The following is a 20714-nucleotide window of genomic DNA, read 5'->3' as shown; positions in this document are numbered from 1 at the left end:
CAATCGCACCCAAAAAACCTGAACTTTTAACATTCAGCAGATCTTCTGTGGTCTGGGGTTTTCTGGTTTGCCTGTGGACTGTGAGGTAAGAGTCCACAAATCCCATATATATGACATAAGAACGTGCCAGCGGACGTCACTGTCGAGGGATGTTTGCCTGTTTTCATTGCAGCTCAAAAGGCTTCAGAACACACCGAGAAAACCCCAGAACATGCAAAAAAAATCGACTGAATGTTCAAAGTTCAGGTTGTGTGGGGGTGTAATTGAGGTCATGAAAACTAAAAGAAAATAAATGAAACTGAATGTCACGAAACCTTTAAAACACTGCCAATAAAATGAACGAATCACATGAGCGAATTCCTCCTGGACTCCTCGAAGCTCAAGGACAGCGTGACCGTTCCGCTGCCGAAGCTCACGCGTGGCTTGTGGCCACCACCGCCGCCGCCGGCTCCTCCTCCTCGCCTGGCGGCGGCCGGCGTGCTCTCGTGGTGGTGGTGGTGGTGGTGGTCGTTGCTGTTGGTCTTCAGGATGATGGAGGACGAGGGCGTGGAGGCGGCGGACGAGCCTCCGCCCGTGCTGCCCGAGCGCCTCCGTGAGGCGGAGCCGTGCTTCAGCGTGGCCTTGGCGGCCACCTTGGTTTTGGAAGAGAGACACAGAGAGAGAGAACAGTGGGTGTCAGTGGTGGGGGGGAAAAGTGTGTTCTTTTCCTAAAGAATCATCAAATAAGTAGTGTATTTTAGCCCAGCCGGGCAATATTTTATTATAAAGTTTGTGCTCAGAATAGACATAGTCAGCTGCAGTCTAGTGCAACCAACTACAGGCGCCACCTATTAAGTACTCAAACTTTAAGTAAAAGTATCAATACTGTAATGTAGACGTATACTCCATTCCAAGTGGAAGTGGAAGTATCGGCATCAAAATGTACTTTTAAAGTACTAAAAGTTAAAGTACTCATATTGCAGAATGTGCCATTTGCCCTAGTTCAAAATGTGTACAAAATATTTTGGTGCGACGCTGTGCGGCGCATTGTGACCTTGTATATCGGCTATTTTTAAAAGATTATTATTTATTTTTTTTAATGGCCGAAATGAAGTGGTCATGTACAACATTTTAATCTCTAAACTAACTAGTCTTCAATTATTGTAGTGGATTATTATCCGTCCGTCCGTCCATGCTTTCAGCATGCTTTCATTTCATTTCATTTCAGTTATGGTTTTACATGATTACATTCATTTTACCTTGTACTGTTTTTCTTTTGACATATATTCCATAAAAGAAAAGAAAAGGAAGCAGGAAGACAGATAAACGGTTCACCTTGAAGGCGTGCGCGGCCGTGCAGCAGCGCACCTCCTCGATGGTGTTCCGGCAGGGCTTGACGAGGATGATGTACACCTTGTTGGAGAAGATGCAGGCGAGCAGGCCGAAGCTCGACGACAGGATGGCGATGACCTCCACGGCCGACACGAACTTGCCGTACGTGCTGAAGTAGGCGGGCACGAAGGAGACCCAGACGATGAAGAAGATGAGCATGCTGAACGTGATGAACTTGGCCTCGGTGAAGTTCTCGGGCAGCTTGCGCGACTTGAACGCCACGAAGAAGCATATGGCCGCCAGCAGGCAGGTGTAGCCGATGAGGAAGCCCAGCGCCATCATGGAGCCCTCCTTTAGGGATGGGGATTAAACCATGAATTCATGAAGTGATAAATGATAACCTTATTGATCCATTAACCATTTAGTTGATAAGCTGCATTTTTCTATATTATTATTATTATTATTATTATTATTTTGATAAGAGAATCTTAATTTCCCTCAATGTCGAACATAAAAATCTACATTTTGCTGATATACAGAAAGAATAGAAAAGGCATATTTATTCCTTGATCAAATATTGATTGGACCATTTGAGATAGAGGGCCAGGCAATTTGGCATCTTTGTATGAGGAATAAAATGTCTGTCACATCACATGCAAAAGCAGCGAGGTTTCTTTAACCGGCCAACATGTGCATTCCTCGGTGATGATGGCACCGCGGAATGTTCGATTAATTGTTAACTGTTAAGTTTAATTGAAGAATTTCTTAACAATCGGTTAACACAATTAGTGCCGGGATTCCTTCAAAATAGAAGCTCGGGGTGCCTGGAAGATATGGCCGCTTTTACTCTGTAAACTGTAAAGCACCCCCCTTCCGTTCCGGAAAAAAAAAACGGAGACATATTTTGGCTGGCTTACCTTACCTCTCGTTTCAATATTATCGCTCGATGATCGCTCGTGTTCATATTTTGAACGAAGTCAGAAATGTAGAGCTTAGTATATCCACCTGATCAAAACCACGGAGAGCGTCCTAGATTAAGAGACATTAAGAGGCATTCTTTCTGCCGCGGTAAACTAGAAAGTGACCGCGGGACCGCGGATGAACGAAGAGCGACGAGTATGGTGGCCTTGGAGGCCAACTCAAAAAAGAAAAAAAAAAAATCAGAATATTCTTCTCTTGTTTGATATCATTGAAAATGTCCTAGCAACCCGTCGGTTTTTGATGAATTGAACATGGTGGACCCTATTGTAAACAAGTGTAATGCTTAATTGGGTCGTCCACTCACAGTTAACAGCCTTTGTATTGAGTTTGTGCTTGGAATGTACTGTAATTCTGCAAACTGTTAATAAATATTTCAATCAATCAATCAAAAGGTTGGATTGCTTATGACGTGCATGCCCACGCGTCGTATACGGTCTGAACCAGTTAACGATTAACATCCCTATACCTTGCAGGTGATGAAGATGATCTCGTCGATGTCGTGGTTGCGGTAGCTGGCGGGCGGCGCGTTGTACAGCCACACCACGCAGATCATCACCTGGACCAGGGACGTGCAGAGAGTGTTAGACAGGCAAGGGGCTGAAATCTCGTAAGAGGGCACTTTTGGACAAAAATAGCGAAAATAGCAGATCTACAAGCTCACAACGCGTCGCGCTGCGACGCGTTGAGAGCTTGTACAGCAGCTATTTTCAAGGGCACAACCCAGCACTCTTTATCTACTGGAGATGTGGTGTAACGACATGGATTTCGACACAAATTTGTTCAACGCAAAATGGTGCTTTCCAATTTCAGGAGACTTTCCGAAAAAAGCTATTTTCCTGGATGCTGCCTTCCGGTATATGGCATGGAAAGGAAATGCATTTCTTCCACTATAGTAAAGGCTGCATTTCGTTGTCTGGAGAGGGCAGTTGTTTTACAGACGGGTAAAGGCTCATTCATAGTCTGGATTTTCGGTGGTGAGGTGACCACCGAACTACAACATGACGTCACGGGTCCGCGGTGAAGAGCAAACCACCGCCACCGCCCCAGCCCTTCTCTCTGTGTTTTTACTCACCACCGCTCAACGTTATTTCAGCTCCGGTGGTCACCTCACCACCGAAAATCCAGACTATGAATGAGCCTGAAGCCCCTCTTTTGATGTCTTATGATGTGTGCACGTCCCCTGACCTGGACGAAGGTGCAGAGGAACACCAGCAGGAACTGCAGGTTGAGGCCCCACCACTTGCGGTGCAGGCTGGTGGGGATCTTGGCCTCGAACACCAGCAGCACACGGTTGGTCTTCACAAGGATGCAGGAGATGCACAGCACGAAGCTCACGCCGAAGGCCGGCTGCCGCAGGCGGCACGTCCAGTCGCGCGGCTCTCCGATGAACACCAGCGAGCTGCGGCAGACAAGGTTATGGTTATCTAAAACTTAACGAAGAAAAGGTACTTTTCTGACGTCGAAATAAAAAAAAAATCTTCTGAATCCTGACAGTTTTCTGAAATACCTCATGTTTCTGTATCAGTGGTGTGCTCAATATTTCATGTCAAGGACCCCAAAAATTATGTATTTGGCCGCCGACCCCCATCTGAAAATATGTTGTTCCAGGGACCCCTCGGAAACAAAGATTTGCGTTGAAAACGTTCGCTCTGAAAGAATATATTCAAAGATTTGTGCCGCATTTTCAGGAGACCTACAAGCTTGGCACCGAGTGCCGCGCTATGAGCTTGTAGATCTGCTATTTTTCAATAGCTAAAGTTTAACATAATGCTTAAAACACCAAAAGGAGTTCCCGCCCCAAAATGGGTTTAACTGAAACCCATTTACCGCTACCATTATTTAATCCCTCCGTCGCGTCCTGCCAGGGTTTTATCGCGCGCGACACTTACTTTGAAGAGCCAAATATCCGTAATCGCATTTTACTATGAAACCATTCCGTGTGTGTTGACGAAGCTGGTGCTTGTTCTCTCGGTCGGTGGTGGAAAAAGTGGACCGCGAGTATCACAGCGCCTGCTACAGGCCGTTGAAAACGCTTGTCTGGGACAAAGCGACCCCTGCAATGTCGCTTCTGTGAGATAAAGCCGTCTGAAAACAGAGCAGGCAATGTAAGTGGATGCGCGCGCATCTTCAAAATGGCCGCGGCCATTGGCTCAGAAGCATAACAAAGCTAACGAACGGTAGATTTCGATACGATCGTATTAAAACATGCATTAATGAATACATCGCTGTTAAAACGGCTTTTCCGGGTGTGGCAGGCTACAAGATTCTACGTGTCTATATTCCTATGTTCCTGGCGGGCCTCGTGTTAACTAAATAAAAACTAGAAATCGAAAAGAGAAAAACGATAACTAACTGAAACTGTATTATGTGTTTACAAAACTGTCTAAAACTACCTGAAATGATAGATAAAAATGCACTTAAGTCAATGTATTCATAAACTTAATCTGCAACTGTATATATATATTTTTTTAAATATCTGTTCTTGAGTTTTTATTACACAATACTTTCTCTGGCCCTATTCAATCCTTACTCATTTGTCAGGTGCAGGATTGAAAAGGACAGAAAAAAAACTAATACCAACACTAAAACTAATAAAGACAATGCTAAAACTAAGCGTTTGAAAAAAATCACACCCGTGTGAACTGAGTGGTGCAAGGTCTTATATAGCCTGATCAGCTGTAGTCTGACGTAATGTCAGTGACCATGCTCGTTTTTTTGGTTGCTAACCATAGCTACCATGCTCGTTTTTTTGGTACGAACAAACACGGGTACAAAGCCAGTTGTTGGTAGCCTGGTTAATAAACCAGACCGAATCAGCCGTTGGCAAAAAATAATTTGCCTGCCAGCGGATTAGGGTCTGGCGAGGCTCAGTAGCACGCCTCTTTCCTACAACCGAGAACAGGTCGGGCCAATCGGGACACGGTATGCAATATGGGCGGGCTTTGGTACAGTGACGTTCAATGCTTGAGACATTTGACTGACAGTAGCTCTGACCAATTGCGTCGAAGAGAAAATGTTTGAACCCGCCCCCCGGGAAATGAAATCCAAGTGGAGCCAGCCCAGACTAATATACCGCGACAGTGTTGTGTGATATTAGTCTGGCTTATTAGCCAGGCTAAGTTGTTGGAGTGGTTTGCACCACTCAAAAAAAAGACAAAAGTAAAAATAAAAACTAGGCCTGGGCCATGGCTCAGCGGTCCAGGCACCTTGGCTGGTAATCCAGTCTGGCAGTGTGCCGCGGGTTCGACTCCCGATCCCGACGGCCTTCACTGCATGTCACCCCCCCCATCTCTCTCGCCATTTTCCTGTCAGCCTACTGTCTATCCCTCCATAAAAAAATTAAATAAAGGCATAAGCCAAAAAAAAAAAAAAAAAAACCTAGCAAACCCGCTCTAAAACTTATAACTAAAACTAACTGAATTAGAAAAAAACAAACTAAAACTAAACTCCTCATCATCATCATCCTTTTTTATACTCGGAAATACAGTTGAGGGCAAGCCCTCATTTTCAATGTAGCCGAGGTTACAATACACACAAGATACAGTAAAAAAAACACAATACATCCAACACAACATTAAAAATCAGGATAAATTACAAAGGAACTTTACGCAGAACAACCAGTTCTAAACTATAATAAATAAATAAAAAACAATTTGTGACCTGGAGAAGCAGCACATGAGGGAGAAGAGCAGCAGGTAGGACAGCTCGCGGTTGGACGCCTTGACAATGGGCGTGTTGCGGAACCGCACGAAGACGCCCAGCACGAAGGCGGTGAGCGCCACCCCCAGCACGGCGAAGATGGCCAGGGCGATGCCGAAGGGCTCGGTCCACGACAGGAACTCGATCTCCTTCAGGAAGCACGACGTGTGGTTCCCGTGGGACCAGGAGTTGTTTGGACACTTGGTGCAGACGCTGGCGTCTGCAGTGAACGAGACAAGTGTTGTTTTTGGGCAGCACATTTTGAAACATTTTAGTCACCTGGAATGTCTTAGTGTTAGTCTAGTTTTAGTCGACTAAATATCACAAGATTTTAGTCAACTAAAATGCGGGTTTTGGCGGGCCTTGATGCCGTCGTAATGACAGCATGCAACCAAGTGTAAAATGACTTATTCTGGATCTCTTGTCCACTAGTCCCTTCCTAACATTTTAGTCTAGTTTTTATTTGTCGATTTTCTTTTAAATTGTCAGTATTTTTTTTTAGTTTTTAGTTTTTATTTAGTTTCCATGTAGTTTTTGTCAGTGAAAAAAGGTAGTCGACGAACATTTTTCGTCTTAGTTTTAGTCGACAAAATACACGAGTGAACGAGACAAACACTAGAATTAATATGTCGGCATCAGCAAGGTGTGTGTAGAGCTCAAAGAGCAGTGGCGTATCTACAATAAGGCGAGGCCAGGCGGGCGCCTGGCCAAATCCATCTCCAAAATCCATACACTGAGGAAAAAACACCAGACCTGAGTGCCCAACATGTAATTCCTGGACACGCTACCGATAAAGAGACTATTTTACAAACTAATTATTTCGGTTTTATTGAGCAATAAGTGATATGATTGCTCCACCAATGCACAAAAGTTAATCAGGTGTGCTAAAGCCTTTTTGAGTATGACATTGAAAAGAATACATAAGGCACATAAGGCACAACCTAGCAAAGCACTGCTTTGCTAGGTTTTAGTATAAGAATGTTTTTTGTTTAAATTGATTGGTGAATATTGCTGCTAACGACTGGCAACCACGTTATAAAAGCAACAATGCACTGGGAATATATACAGGTGCATCTAAAAAAAATAGAATATCGTGGAAAAGTTCATTTTCTTCCGTAATATAATTCTAAAACTATACGTTAACAAACTTTCCAGATGGCCGACATTTCTCTATTATAAATGTTTTTTTAGTGGTTTCATAAAATATTCTAATATTTTGAGATAGGATTTTTCATGAGCTGTATGCCATAATCATCAAGATTAAAACAAAACATTTTAAATATTTGACTTTATGCGCAATTCATCTAGAATATATTAGAATTATATGGAAGAAGAATGAACTTTTCCACAATATTCAAATTCTTTGAGATGCACCTGTATGTCATAGCTATGGGTATTTAAGGTACCCGTGGCCGTGATATATATAATCATTACCATATCATGGCATCTCATGAACTAATATTGCTGTAAGATAATGAGTTGACCGTGTATACGGTATACCTTTATGTTCGCTGTATTCTCCATCGGAGCACTCGGTGCATTCAAAACAACACGTGGGCATGCTGTCGATGATGCCTTTCCTGGTGCCAGGCTCACAGTCCTCACTGCAGTTGGAGAATGGCAGCTGTGAGGTGGCACAACACACAGCATCAGTTAGAGAGAATGGCAGCTGTGAGGTGGCACAACACACAGCATCAGTTAGAGAGAATGGCAGCCGTGAGGTGGCACAACACACAGCATCAGTTAGAGAGAATGGCAGCCGTGAGGTGGCACAACACACAGCATCAGTTAGAGAGAATGGCAGCTGTGAGGTGGCACAACACACAGCATCAGTTAGAGAGAATGGCAGCCGTGAGGTGGCACAACACACAGCAGGGCCGGTCCTGAGCAATCTGGCGCCCCAAGCAGGATTCTTCGCGGCGCCCCCCCCCCCCTTTTTTTTTTTTTTACTCTGTCACAAAAATTGAGGAGACACTGTGGAGGCACTGGGGGGACAGTGGGGACACTGTGGAGGCACTGGGGGTCCATTGGGGAGGCACTGTGGGGACACTGGGGAGGCTCTGTGGAGGCACTGGCGGGACACTGGCACTGGGGAGACACTGGGGAGGTACTGGGGAGGCACTGGGGAGGCACTGGGGGGGCACTGGGGGGGCACTGGGGGGACACTGGGCAGACAGAGTTGGGACAGAGTAAAAAAACAAAAACAATCTTTTTTTTTTTTTTTTGGCGCCCCCCCACCATGGCGCTCGAAGCCGCTGCTTCGTCGGCCTGTAGGAAGAACCGGGCCTGACACACAGCATCAGTTAGAGAGAATGGCAGCCTTGAGGTGGCACAACACACAGCATCAGTTAGAGAGAATGGCAGCCTTGAGGTGGCACAACACACAGCATCAGTTAGAGAGAATGTTGTTTTTGTCATATATAGTCTCTTCAATAGCTTTCATTTAGTTTTAGACACATTTTAGTCACCTGGAATGTTTTAGTGTTAGTCTAGTTTTAGTCGACTAAATATCATAAGATTTTAGTCGACTAAATCTACGGTTGATTTAGTCGACTAAAATGAGTTTTGGCCGGGCCTTGATGCCGTCACAATGACTGTTTTTATACTTGCTGAAAATAGCCGATCTACAAGCTCACAACGCGTCGCAGCGCGACACGTTGTGAGCTTGTAGATCAGCTATTTTCACCATGCAACCAAGTGTGAAATTAATTATACTGGATCTCTTGTCCACTAGTCCCTCCCCAAAATGTTTGTCTAGTTCTTATTTGTTGACGAAATTGTCAACATATTTAGTCTCATAGTTTTAGTCATCATAGCTTCGTTTTCATTTAGTTTCCATTTAGTTTTCCTCAGTGAAAAAAGGTATACAGTCGACGAACATTTTTCGTCTTATAGTTTCAGTCGACGAGATCAACACTGATTCACACAGCATACCTCAGTGCTGTATCCATTCCACAGGATCTTGGTCTTGTCGATGAAGAGCTTGGCTTCCTTCCTGGCCTGCATGCTGTAGAAGCCCACCTCCTGGAACACCACCGAGGCGTCCTCCGTGGACCTCTGCCAGTTGATGAGCGTGTAGTTTCCCATCAGCTCGGCGTTCTCGTGGAAGCGAACCCTCTCTCCCATGCTGTTGGTGTAGTTCAAGTGTCGGAGCTGCTTCAGGACCTGAGCGATAGGGGGGGGGAAAACGCAATTCTGATTATTATTATTCTCCCATTTAGACCTGAGGCAGATTAAATAAATAAGAAGCTTCTAAACAGTTTTCTGAAAAACCTGTTTCTATGTCATGTCAGTGGTGCTCAGCCTTTTCCATGTCAAGGACCCCCAGAATTATCTGTATTTGGCCGCGGACCGCCGGATCCCCATCTGAAAATATGTCATTCCAGGGACCTCCCCAGAAGCAAAGACTTGAGTTAAAAACGTTCGCTGTGAAAGATATATATTCAAAGATGTGCGCCACATTTTCACGATTTTTCAAAAATAGCGCCTGAATTTACAAGCTCATAGCACGGCACCGAGTGCACCGACACTACATTTTGGTGTACAAATCGAGAACATGCAGGTGCTTCAAACTCCAGTGAGCAACTTCCATCTAAATGAATAGCTGGGGGCCTGGCTGTCCGCTCTCTACTTTATATATAACTCTATGGGCTAATAGACTCTTGAAGTGCCCGACCATTTCCTTATCAGGGTTTACACTTAAAAGAGCATTCAGTGATTTGGATGATTTGGAAAAAACCCCGGTCTGCCCCGGTAACAAGATGTGCACATGCACACACTACGCCCCGCTCGATCATGATTGGCGGAAGGCCCCTCTCTATCCTGATTGGATGAAGGCTGGGCCACCTATAGCAAAAAACGAAACCTAAGGTTTTTTGACCCCCAGGGGTTAACTGGGGGACAGGGAGGAAATCCTTATAGAGCGTCGCAGTCCCGCCCCCTACCATGGACCAGGAAATGAATCCCAATGCATTTTTCCCATAGACATTTCAAAAAGTATTTAAGACGGTTACGCCACGGACAAAGCCAACTCGAGTCGTGACAACTCATGACAACACAAACAATATTTTGGACCAAACAAATAATTGAGTACCACAGACGAAAAACAGTCTAAGTCCAAATTTCAGACTGACCCCTCCACGAAAAGGCCTCGGTGTCCTGAACCCTTATCTATCATTTATATATTATGGATCAATAGTGTGGACTTAGACTGTTATTCGTCTGTGGTACTCAATTACAAAGAAGAAAAACAACAAAAAAAGTGTTTTTTTCTTCTTTCTAATTATTTGTTCGGCCCAAAAAAATGTGTTTGTTGTCATGATTTGTCACGACTCGAGTTGGCTTTGTCCGCGGCGTAAACGTCTTTAAATAAATACTTTCTGAAATGTCTATGAGGAAAATGAACGGAGAATAATTTCCTGGTCCATGGTAGGGGGCGGGACTGCGACGCTCTATATGGTCAGCACACTTTATAGTAGGGAGGACTATCACAACAAAACAAAAAAAGAAGTGATATTTGAAGTGAAATCACTGAATATAATGGATGAATAAATGAATAGGTATCTGCTGTATTTACTTTATGTTGCAAGCCATCTTCTAGCCATTCGGTCATGCAGCAAAAATATTAGTAGGTTTGGCACACTGCCAAACCTACTAATATTTTTGCTGCATGACCGAATAGTAAAAATCTGTTATTTTAGTATATACCGAGAGAGAGAGACATGGGTGCATGCGTGGAATTATAAATTGTTTTTTTTTTCTCTTTCAATCATATACCTGCCACGCTTCCATCTTCTTGAAATCCGCGCAGGAGTTGTTGGCGAAGAGGCCGCGCCCGGGCGTGCACGTGAGGACGTCCTGGAGCGCCTGCGCGATGGAGTGCACGGCCACGTACACGTTGTAGGAGACACGCAGGTGGTTGAAGTCCAGGTAGGGCGTCTCCACGCTCGTGACGTCCTCGTCTCCGGTGCACAGCGGCCGGGAGCTGTCCGCGCTGCTGCCGTTCTCGCTCTCCTGCCAGTCACAGTATGGTGTGGTCTTTTTTTTAGTCATAGTATAGTCTTTTTTTTTAATACAATTTGATTTTGTTTTAGTCGCATTTTATATAGTCATCTGAAATGTTTTAGTGTTTAGTCTAGTTTTAGTCGAGTACATCTACGGTTGATTTAGTCCAGGGGTTCTCAACGTTTTTGGCCGGGGACCCCCGGAAATGCTTTGGCAATGTCTCGGGACCCCTGCCCCGCCCCCTCCCGACCCCCAATATAAATTGACTGCTACAATAACCTTAAACCATTTTGGGCGGGAACCCCTTTTGGTGTTATAATTTAGCTATTGAAAAATAGCAGATCTACAAGCTCATAGCGCGCCACCGAGTGGCGCGCTACGAGCTTGTAGGTCTGCTATTTTTGAAAAATCGTGAAAATAATAAAAATAAAAAAATCTTTTTTTTCAAAAATAATTTGGGGACCCCCTAAAATAATTTGGCGACCCCCCCGAGGGGTCGCGACCCACGGGTTGAGAACCCCTGATTTAGTCGACTGAAATGTATTGCGGCGTCGGTGCCTTGATGGCGTCGTAATGGCTGATTTTTTCTGAAAATAGACGATCTACAGACAGGGACGTGCACACATAGGCATCAAAGGGGGCTTCAGCCCCTGCCCTTTTACTCGTCTGTTAAACAACTGCCCTTTCCAGACCACGAATGCAGCATTTACTACGGTTAAATAAATGCAAATGCCACTCCTTTCCATGCCATGCCGGAAGGCAGCATTCAGGAGAATAGATTTTTTTTCCCGAAGTCTCCTGAACTTATTTTGCGTTGAACAAATGTGTTTAGAAATCCATGTCGTTACACACCGCATCTCCACCAGCTAAAGAGTGCTGGGTTTCGCCCCGAAAATAGCCCCCGGAAAAAACGCAGCGCGACGCGTTGTGAGCTTGTAGATCAGCTATTTTCGCTCTTTTTGTCCAAAAAAGTGCCCTCTTACGGGATTTCAGCCCCTGCCTCTCTGCCACTCTCTGCACGTCTCTGCTCCCAGAAGTCCTACCTGCATCCTCAGGCTGTCCTCCAGGTAGCAGTTGAAGGTCTCCTCCCAGAACTCCCTGACAAACTCGTTGTGGTGGTTCTTCCTGGGCTGGACCTGCTGCAGGAACTCCCTGAAGCCCGGGATGTGTCCGGCCCTCAGGGCGAAGCCGATGGTCCCGGCCACCACGTCCAGGTACTCGGGCCGGGCGATGAGCGAAGACGTGGACCACGCCTCGCTGGCCAGCCAGATGCGGTCGGTGATGTTCCTCCGCGCCATCTCCTTGATCAGGGGCTCGATGTCGGGGCCGCTGGCGAACGCCACGATCACCTTGGCGGTATACGGATAGTTCATCGTTAGTCGATTGTTAAAGTGACGTTTAGAAGATTTAGAACACTTTCCTGGGAGGTCATTATGTGTGTAATATGTGGTTATATTTTAGATTTTTAGCAGTGAGCCCAGTGTCTCTGATGTCATGGACACATGGGCTCACTTATACTTCCTGGACTACAATTCCCATAATGCTTTGGTGCACTGCTCCTCCTTGTGGATAGGGGGGGGGGGGGGCTGTCTTACTTAGACAACATGAAGTCTCAGGAAGTAAGTGAGCCCAGTGTCCATGACATCAGAGACACTGGGCTCACTGCTAAAATCTAAAATATCTAAAACCACATATTACACACATAAACACCCCCAGGAAAGTGTTCTAAATCTTCTAAAGGGTGAAGTGTCCCTTTAAGAAATTCTTCAATTAAACTTAACGGTTAACAATTCATCGAAAATTCTGTGGTTCTATCATTGGGTGGGTTTTTTGTGTGTGAATGCTGTCTGTGCACACGTGGCCGAGGAACGCACATGTAGGCCGGTTAAAATAATTCCCCCAGGCCCCACACACCATGGTAGCCACAGAAACGTCTCAGCTTTTGCATGTGACAGACAAGACAGTGCACTTTTCATTTCATTTTATTCCTCATACAAAGATACCCATTGCCTGGTCCTGTATCTCAAATGGCCAAATAAATATTTGATTAAGGAATATAATATGCCTTTTGTAAAATGCAGATTTTTATGTTAGACACTGAGGGAAATTAACTCCTTGACTGCCATCGACCCCTATAGGGGCTTTATTCGTTTTTAATTTAAATTAATAGATCAACTCTCGGCGCAGCCTGTCATAAGCCCCTTGAAAGTCTGCATCCAGCTAGAATACAAGCTCAAATTCTACCGGCTGAAGCTAACTCCATAGAGATAAATAGGTTCTCTGTTTAAGACCTGAGACCAGATTCTACAGTCTTCTAATCCCGACAGTTTTCTGAAAAACCTATGTCAGTGGTGCTCAACCTTTTCCATGTCAAGGACGCCCAGATTTATATGTAATTGGCCGCCGACCCCCATCTGAAAATATGTAGTTTCAGGGACCCCCCCAGAAGCAAAGGTATGAGTTAAAACGTTCATTGTGAAAGAATATATTCAAAGATTTGCGCCACATTTTCACGATTTAAAAAAAAGTAGCAGACCTACAAAAAACAACGCTGCTTATCAACGAACCCGTTAATCAATCGATAAGGTTATTATATCAAAACGTATCGATGAATGAACGAATGGATTAATTCCCAGCCCCCTATCTATCTATCTATACACCTTGGCGGTGGAGTTCTCGATGCGGTCCACCAGCGCCTGGATCTGGTGGTCCTCGGAGTACTGCGAGATGAGCTCGTTGAGGTCGATGCAGATGTCGCGCTCCTCCATCTCCTTCTCGAACTTCTCGATGCCCGGGCGGCCGTAGTCGTCGTCGGAGGCCACGGCGATCACCCAGTTCCAGCGGAAGTGCTGGATGACGTGCGCCATGGCCGTGGCCTGGTACTCGTCCGTGGGGATGGTCCTCATGAAGGACTTGTACTGCTTCTTGTTGCTCAGCAGGCGGCTGGACGAGGCGTAGCTGATCTGCAAACGGATTTAGTGGAATCAGACTGATTGATTGATTGAAATATGTATTAACAGTTTGCAGAATTACAGTACATTTCAAGCACAAACTCAATACAAAGACTGTTAACTGCGAGTGGACGACCCAATAAAGCATTACACTTGTTTACAAGAGGGTCCACCTTGTTCAAATCATCAAAACATTTAGAGACGTACAAATTGACTAATTAGTGTCAATTTGGAGGTCCTTGACATGAAAAAGTTGGGGAACCACTGCTGTACAGTATGCAATCCATCCCAGCATGCTTTAACGAACCCATTAAGACCTGATTCTACAGTTTTCTGAAAACCCTATGTTTCTATATCAGAGGTGCTCAAACCTTTTCATGTCAAGGACCCCCAAAATTACGCAATTGGCCGCCGACCCCATCTGGAAATATGTCATTCAGGGACCCTCAGAAGAAATGATATGAGGTAAAACGTTTGCTGTGAAAGAATATACAGTATATTCAAAGATTTGCACAAACCTTTACGATTTATTCTAAAATAGCAGTTCTACAAGCTTTATAGCGCGGCACTCAAGCTTAATGTATCTGCTATTTCTCAATAGCTAAAGTATAAAACAATCCAGATCCAGTACCTTGATCTGAGTTCTAATCAGACTCACCTGTGGGATGTAAAACAGACCCATAGCAGGTTGGGGTTCTAATCAGACTAATCAGACTCACCTGTGGGATGTAAAACAGACCCAGCAGGTTGGGTTCTAATCAGACTCACCTGTGGAATGTAAAACAGACCCATAGCAGGTTGGGTTCTAATCAGACTAATCAGACTCACCTGTGGGATGTAAAACAGACCCATAGCAGGTTGGGATCTAATCAGACTCACCTGTGGGATGTAAAACAGACCCAGCAGGTTGGGTTCTAATCAGACTCACCTGTGGGATGTAAAACAGACCCAGCAGGTTGGGTTCTAATCAGACTCACCTGCGGGATGTAAAACAGACCCATAGCAGGTTGGGGTTCTAATCAGACTCACCTGTGGGATGTAAAACAGACCCATAGCAGGTTGGGTTCTATAATCAGACTAATCAGACTCACCTGTGGAATGTAAAACAGACCCATAGCAGGTTGGGGTTCTAATCAGACTCACCTGTGGGATGTAAAACAGACCCATAGCAGGTTGGGTTCTATAATCAGACTAATCAGACTCACCTGTGGAATGTAAAACAGACCCATAGCAGGTTGGGTTCTATAATCAGACTAATCAGACTCACCTGTGGAATGTAAAACAGACCCATAGCAGGTTGGGTTCTATAATCAGACTAATCAGACTCACCTGTGGGATGTAAAACAGACCCATAGCAGGTTGGGGTTCTATAATCAGACTAATCAGACTCACCTGCGGGATGTAAAACAGACCCAGCAGGTTGGCGACGGCGGTGGAGACGGCCGACCCCGACGCTCCCACCACGGCGATGGTGGACGGGATGTGGGCGGTGCAGTTGCAGAACTCGTCCAGGTTGAGCGAGTCGATCTTGTTCTGCGCCACGAAGCTCAGCGTGGCCTCCAGGGCCTTGGACACGGTGTTGCACGTGTCGAAGATGCGGTAGCCCAGGGTGACGTTGGGCAGCAGGACGCTGCTGTTGTTGATCTCGTCGATGGCGAAGATCATGGCCTGCAGCCACCGGAAGCCACGGAAGTTGTACCTGTATGGAGACGAGAGACGAGAGACGAGAGAGACAGAGAGAGTGAGAGAGAGAGAGAGAGAGAGAGAGAGAGAGAGAGAGAGAGAGAGAGAGAGAGAGAGACAGAGAGAGAGAGAGAGAGAGAGAGAGGACATGAAGTCAGCTGGACGTGTCACCTGTGTACGGTATGTGGTCTGTGATAACAAACAGGGCGGCAGTGGGTCAGGCCGGGGTCAGAGTGAGTGGCCACTGGCCGGTAGAGCAGCCAGATGGGAACAAGGGGCCAGTGAAGCTATTCAACGTTGAAGCTCTGGGCCCTAGTGGTAGGAGGAGGGACTACAGGCGGACCCGTGTATTCATGACCGGGAAACCCCGTGCAGCTGGGCTTTAACATTGAGCGCTCGGTTGCACTTCCGCATTTGACCACCAAAATTTGGTGGTCAAATGCGGAAGTAGACGTTCTGAGACGGTACTTCCGGCAGTCTTCCGGGTGCTTCAAAACGCCACTGAGCAACTTCCACTGACATGAATAGCTGGGGGGGCGGAGCTTCGCGCCAGTTCAGTTTCTATCCTTTTATATACTCTATGGATGGGAACCGCGAGGTCCCCAGTTAGAGATCCCTGCGGGCTCCCCCAGAGTTAGTGTCGAAGTGCTAGTGTCGAAGTGTCCTTGACCTCTGAACCTCTGAAGCCCTAATTGTGTGCAGGTTGGTGCCTTGCATGGTTTCCTCCGCCATCGGTGTATGAATGTGTGCGTGAATGGGTGAATGTAATGGATCTATTTAAAGGTGTATGAATGTGTGTGTGAATGGGTGAATGTAATGGATCTATGTAAAGCACCTTGGATTTACAAACGTTGAACTGGACACGTTTTTGTGAAAGAAAACATTTAACCACTTAAATTGAATTGGGCACGTCCTTATAGGCGAAACCTTTCAAAATGATCTAAAACTAAAATCTAAAATCAGGTAGGCTACTATGATTTACAGAAAGTGTTAAAATGTTCATTAAGTATGCCTGGTTTTCACCTTAGCACCACCCACCTGAACTTAAGCCTCGCCCACAGCTGTAGTTGTATGATAATGGGGGAGGGGTTAGGGTTATGATGTCACAAAAATTGTGTATTTTCGATTGGGCCATTTGACTCAATGGCTTTCAGCTTTCAGGAAGAAACCAAAAATACACAGGGAAGACATATTTGAATATTATAATAACCACACCTGGGGAGTAATGTTAACTCCATAGACACATGGGAAATGTACACAAATCACGGCACTCCATCTTTAAGTGGTTAAATTGCACAGCACACTTTCAGAGTTGAATTAGTCTCGCGTGGCCAGACAACTATTCCACAACCTCCGATGGAGATGATTTCTATTTATATATTACGATGAATTTGTGCGACTGTAAAGACCAAACGGAAGTGGGGAGGAGGCTCCACTTCCGCTTTATATTTTACTCATGATGGAGCGTCCGTTGCTCCAGACTGTATGATGATGGAAGCATTTGGAAATTGCGAGAGGCAACAGTCGCCTTAAACGTGAACCGAACGACGCTCACTTATTATTACCTCACACACTCGGTGGACTGGGGCCGCGCGGCCAGGTCCTGGTCCTTGGCGGTCACTCCGAAGTGAATGGGGAACAGCCCCCCCAGCAGGATGTCTCCGGTCATCTGGGCCCTCTGGTGGGGCCCGTAGGTGGAGATGACACACGTACAGCCCAGCAGGAGCACATGCTGCAGTGTGAACTTCATCTCTCACACTTCTTCTGCGTGAAGATGTCTGCTGCAGCCTCCTGGGGTCCTCCCATCAATCTGGTTGAGCCGGTCGCTCGTTGACGTCGTGTGGCTGGTTTAGTTGTGTTCGCTGTGACGGGAACGACTAGAGGAACAGAAAACAGACGCATGCAGTGTTTAATGTTGACTGAAATGAAATGTTGACTTATATAGTCTTTTGAATAACAAACCATTTAGTTTTAGTCCTATTGTAGTCTTCTGAAATTGTTTAGTCTTCGTCTACTCTTAGTCGGCTAAATATCAAAATCTTATAGTCTTTTAGTCTATAATGCCAGTGTTCATTTTGATTAAATTCTGATTTAGTCGTAGTCTTATATAGTCGACTAAATAGCAAAATCTTAGTCTTCTAGTATTTTAGTCTTAATCTTAATCAACAAAATGAACACTGAAAACACGGCATATATTTGGTTCAGTGTCTCTGGTCAAATGCAGAACATTCAAAAGAATGTGTTTAAAACATCACTTTCACTTCTATACACTGCATGGCAAAATACATACAAACTATAGATGTTAGTGTCTGTCTGTGTGTCTGTTCTGTACTCCGTGTGAGACCGCGGCCATCTTGGCATCAGAGTTTGAAAGCACTCGTTTTCCGTAAAGCAATGTCCTGCGCTGCCTCCTGCATTATGTGCAAATTCAAAACAGGTGGTACGCAGGGCAGTTGAGTGATATCTAACGAGCACTTCCAAACTGCAACAGAATCACCTGCAAGGACACAAAGTAGCTCATAACATGTCTACAAGTGGATTTTCATGAAACAAACACTTTGAGAATAGAAAGAGAATAATAAATTGCTTTCCGTACAGCTGCAATGTTGGTGAGTTTGACGTTGTGTAATACAATCAGATAGGACTTTTCTGTTTGGATGAATGGGCTGCCAATGGGAAGTTGCACCTTGTTAGCACCTTGCCATTAAATTATATGGTGAGATGGCGGCGGTCTGCATATGGTCGATTAAGCTCAAAGTTGGCACGTGTGCTGCCGACGATGAACCAGGGTGTGCCTTACTGGGCCTTACTGTCTGAACAGGCTCTATGCACATATGCGATATGCCATTTTGGAAACAGCTCGTCCTACTTCCGATTTCCTTCACAGGTGTTACCGATGATACTAATGAAGGCTCTGTTCCATTCTGGTCAAACAGAGTCAGGCTGCTGCTATTTGTGCATGTTGGTTCACTGGAAACACTCTTGCTACACCAGTGTGGGTCTCAAAGAAAGTATCCTTGAGTGGGTTTCAAATGTGTAACCAATAAGAGTGTACAATTACAGGTCCATTTGGTTCCATTTGTACACTCTCAGAGTTATGGGTTCCTTGAAGTAAAAAAAAAAAGGTTTGAGAACCACTACACCAGTGTGGTTTTTGGCAGCACATTTCTATTTTAGTCTAGTCATAGTCTTTGCAATGAAACTTCATTTAGTTATCAACACTATTCAGTCTCTCTCTCTCTCTGTTTCTAGCACAACAGCGCCCCTACTGGTACTCTAAACCAGGGGTTCTCAACGTTTTTGGCCGGGGACCCCCGGAAATGCTTTGGCAATGTCTCGGGACCCCCGCCCCGCCCCCTCCCGACCCCCAATATAAATTGACTGCTACAATAACCTTAAACCATTTTGGGCGGGAACCCCTTTTGGTGTTTTAAGCATTGTTATAATTTAGCTATTGAAAAATAGCAGATCTACAAGCTCATAGCGCGCCACCGAGTGGCGCGCTACGAGCTTGTAGGTCTGCTATTTTTGAAAAATCGTGAAAAAATAATTTGGGGACCCCCTAAAATATTTTGGCGACCCCCCGAGGGGTCGCGACCCACGGGTTGAGAACCCCTGCTCTAAACATCGGGACAGTCACATAGGTTAGGACATTGCTGTGCCTTGGAGTGGTTGCACCAGTCAAAAACGGCAGACAGGTGCTCTTTGGAGAGGGTTTCAAATAACACAGCACACGAGTTCTTTAAAGATGGAGTGCCACAATTTTTTCCCACCCTAAAACATGATCATCAGGTATTATTATAATATAAGGAGGTAGAACTTTTTCCAAAAAGTGTACAGTATTTGTTAAAATCATACTTTCCTGTGGACACGCCCACCAAGTATGAGTATGACTGGTTTGCCTGGTGGGTGGTGATGGGTGGTGATCCACCTGAACTGAAGCCGCACCCACAGCTGTGTGATACAAGGGGAGGGGTTAGGGGAGCGGCTGATAGTGTGATGTCACTATATTACTGTTTATTTCATTGGCCCGTTTGACTGTCAAGGGTTCAGCCTCCAGGAAGAAAACCCTAAATACAAAGTTAATACACCATTGCACATAAAAACGACTCCAGGGTGTCTTATGAAGTACTGTCACCTCATAGACACATGAAAAACTGGAAAAATACAAAAATTGTGGCACTCCATCTTTAAAGGTCCTATACCTTGAATGAGTCAAAAAGCCACCCAATCAGGTGACCCTGATGAATTAAGGCCCATGCTGGCCGAAACGCGTTGGTCGTTCTTTTTAACCCTTGTTGTTTTTTATTTAATCTTCATGAAATAAAGGATTTTTCTACTTCAACTGCACAGATAGCTGCATTGGACCCTCTTTAAAGTTTGTCACCTTCTTACCTACTCCTTCCACATTGAATTTGGACTCATTCAAGGTATAGAGCTTTTAAAGAACTCGTGTGCTGTAGCTATATAGCTCTTTGTGTTTCTGGGGATGTTATCGTCCACCACGGCCGAATTGCTCAGACACTTATGACGTAAATTCTCCGTTCATTTTCAATGGGAATTTAATGTTTGTGTTTAAGACAAACATCTACACTAATGCTGAGTGCAAGTGTAGCGCCGGCCGGGAGGCGAACCCGGAACCTCGTATCAGTAAGACGCATACGTTACCATTCGGCTAAAGAGCCATGGCCCGGTAGGCCAAGTAGTAACACAGCCACATATAGCCTACAGTCGTCCCCCAAACCTGGAAGCGCGTCCACGCGCGCCAGCCAGGAACTAGGCTCGACTGACTGGGGGGGGAACTCCGCCCCAGGCTGGGTACGTGCTGTCGACTACGCTCAACGGTGCTAGTCTGTGTCGCCGGGGATACAGAACCCATACACACCGCTGCAGTGGCGTGCACAGATAGACACTAGGGGGTGCTAGAGCACCCCCTGCCCTTTTGGCAATGTGCCCTTTTGAAAAAAAAGAGAAAAAAAAAACATTTTTTTCTCTTTTTTTTTTTTTTTTTCAAAAATAGCAGACCTACAAGCTCGTAGCGCGCCACTCGGTGGCGCGCTATGAGCTTGTAGATCTGCTATTTTT

At 45.4% G+C, this 20714-nt stretch overlaps 1 protein-coding gene across 1 annotated transcript; it reads right to left on the bottom strand.

Annotated features, from left to right (window-relative positions):
- Positions 1-344: 344 nt before the first annotated feature.
- casr (calcium-sensing receptor) lies at positions 345-17379 on the bottom strand (the record flags this gene model as incomplete). Its single annotated transcript, XM_079509109.1, has 12 exons — positions 345-632; positions 1315-1662; positions 2759-2848; positions 3478-3691; positions 5953-6211; positions 7492-7615; positions 8926-9156; positions 10768-11004; positions 12039-12344; positions 13656-13958; positions 15339-15645; positions 17195-17379. The coding sequence occupies 12 exons, from the start codon at positions 17377-17379 to the stop codon at positions 345-347; spliced, it is 2892 nt and encodes a 963-aa protein (XP_079365235.1).
- Between the last annotated feature and the right edge of the window lie 3335 nt (positions 17380-20714).

This window comes from Electrona antarctica (genome assembly GCF_951216825.1).
Source record: "Electrona antarctica genome assembly, chromosome: 8".
Taxonomy (NCBI): Eukaryota; Metazoa; Chordata; class Actinopteri; order Myctophiformes; family Myctophidae; genus Electrona; species Electrona antarctica.
The sequence above is the reverse complement of the archived record's forward strand: the minus strand, read 5'-3'. Positions and strand labels throughout refer to the sequence as shown.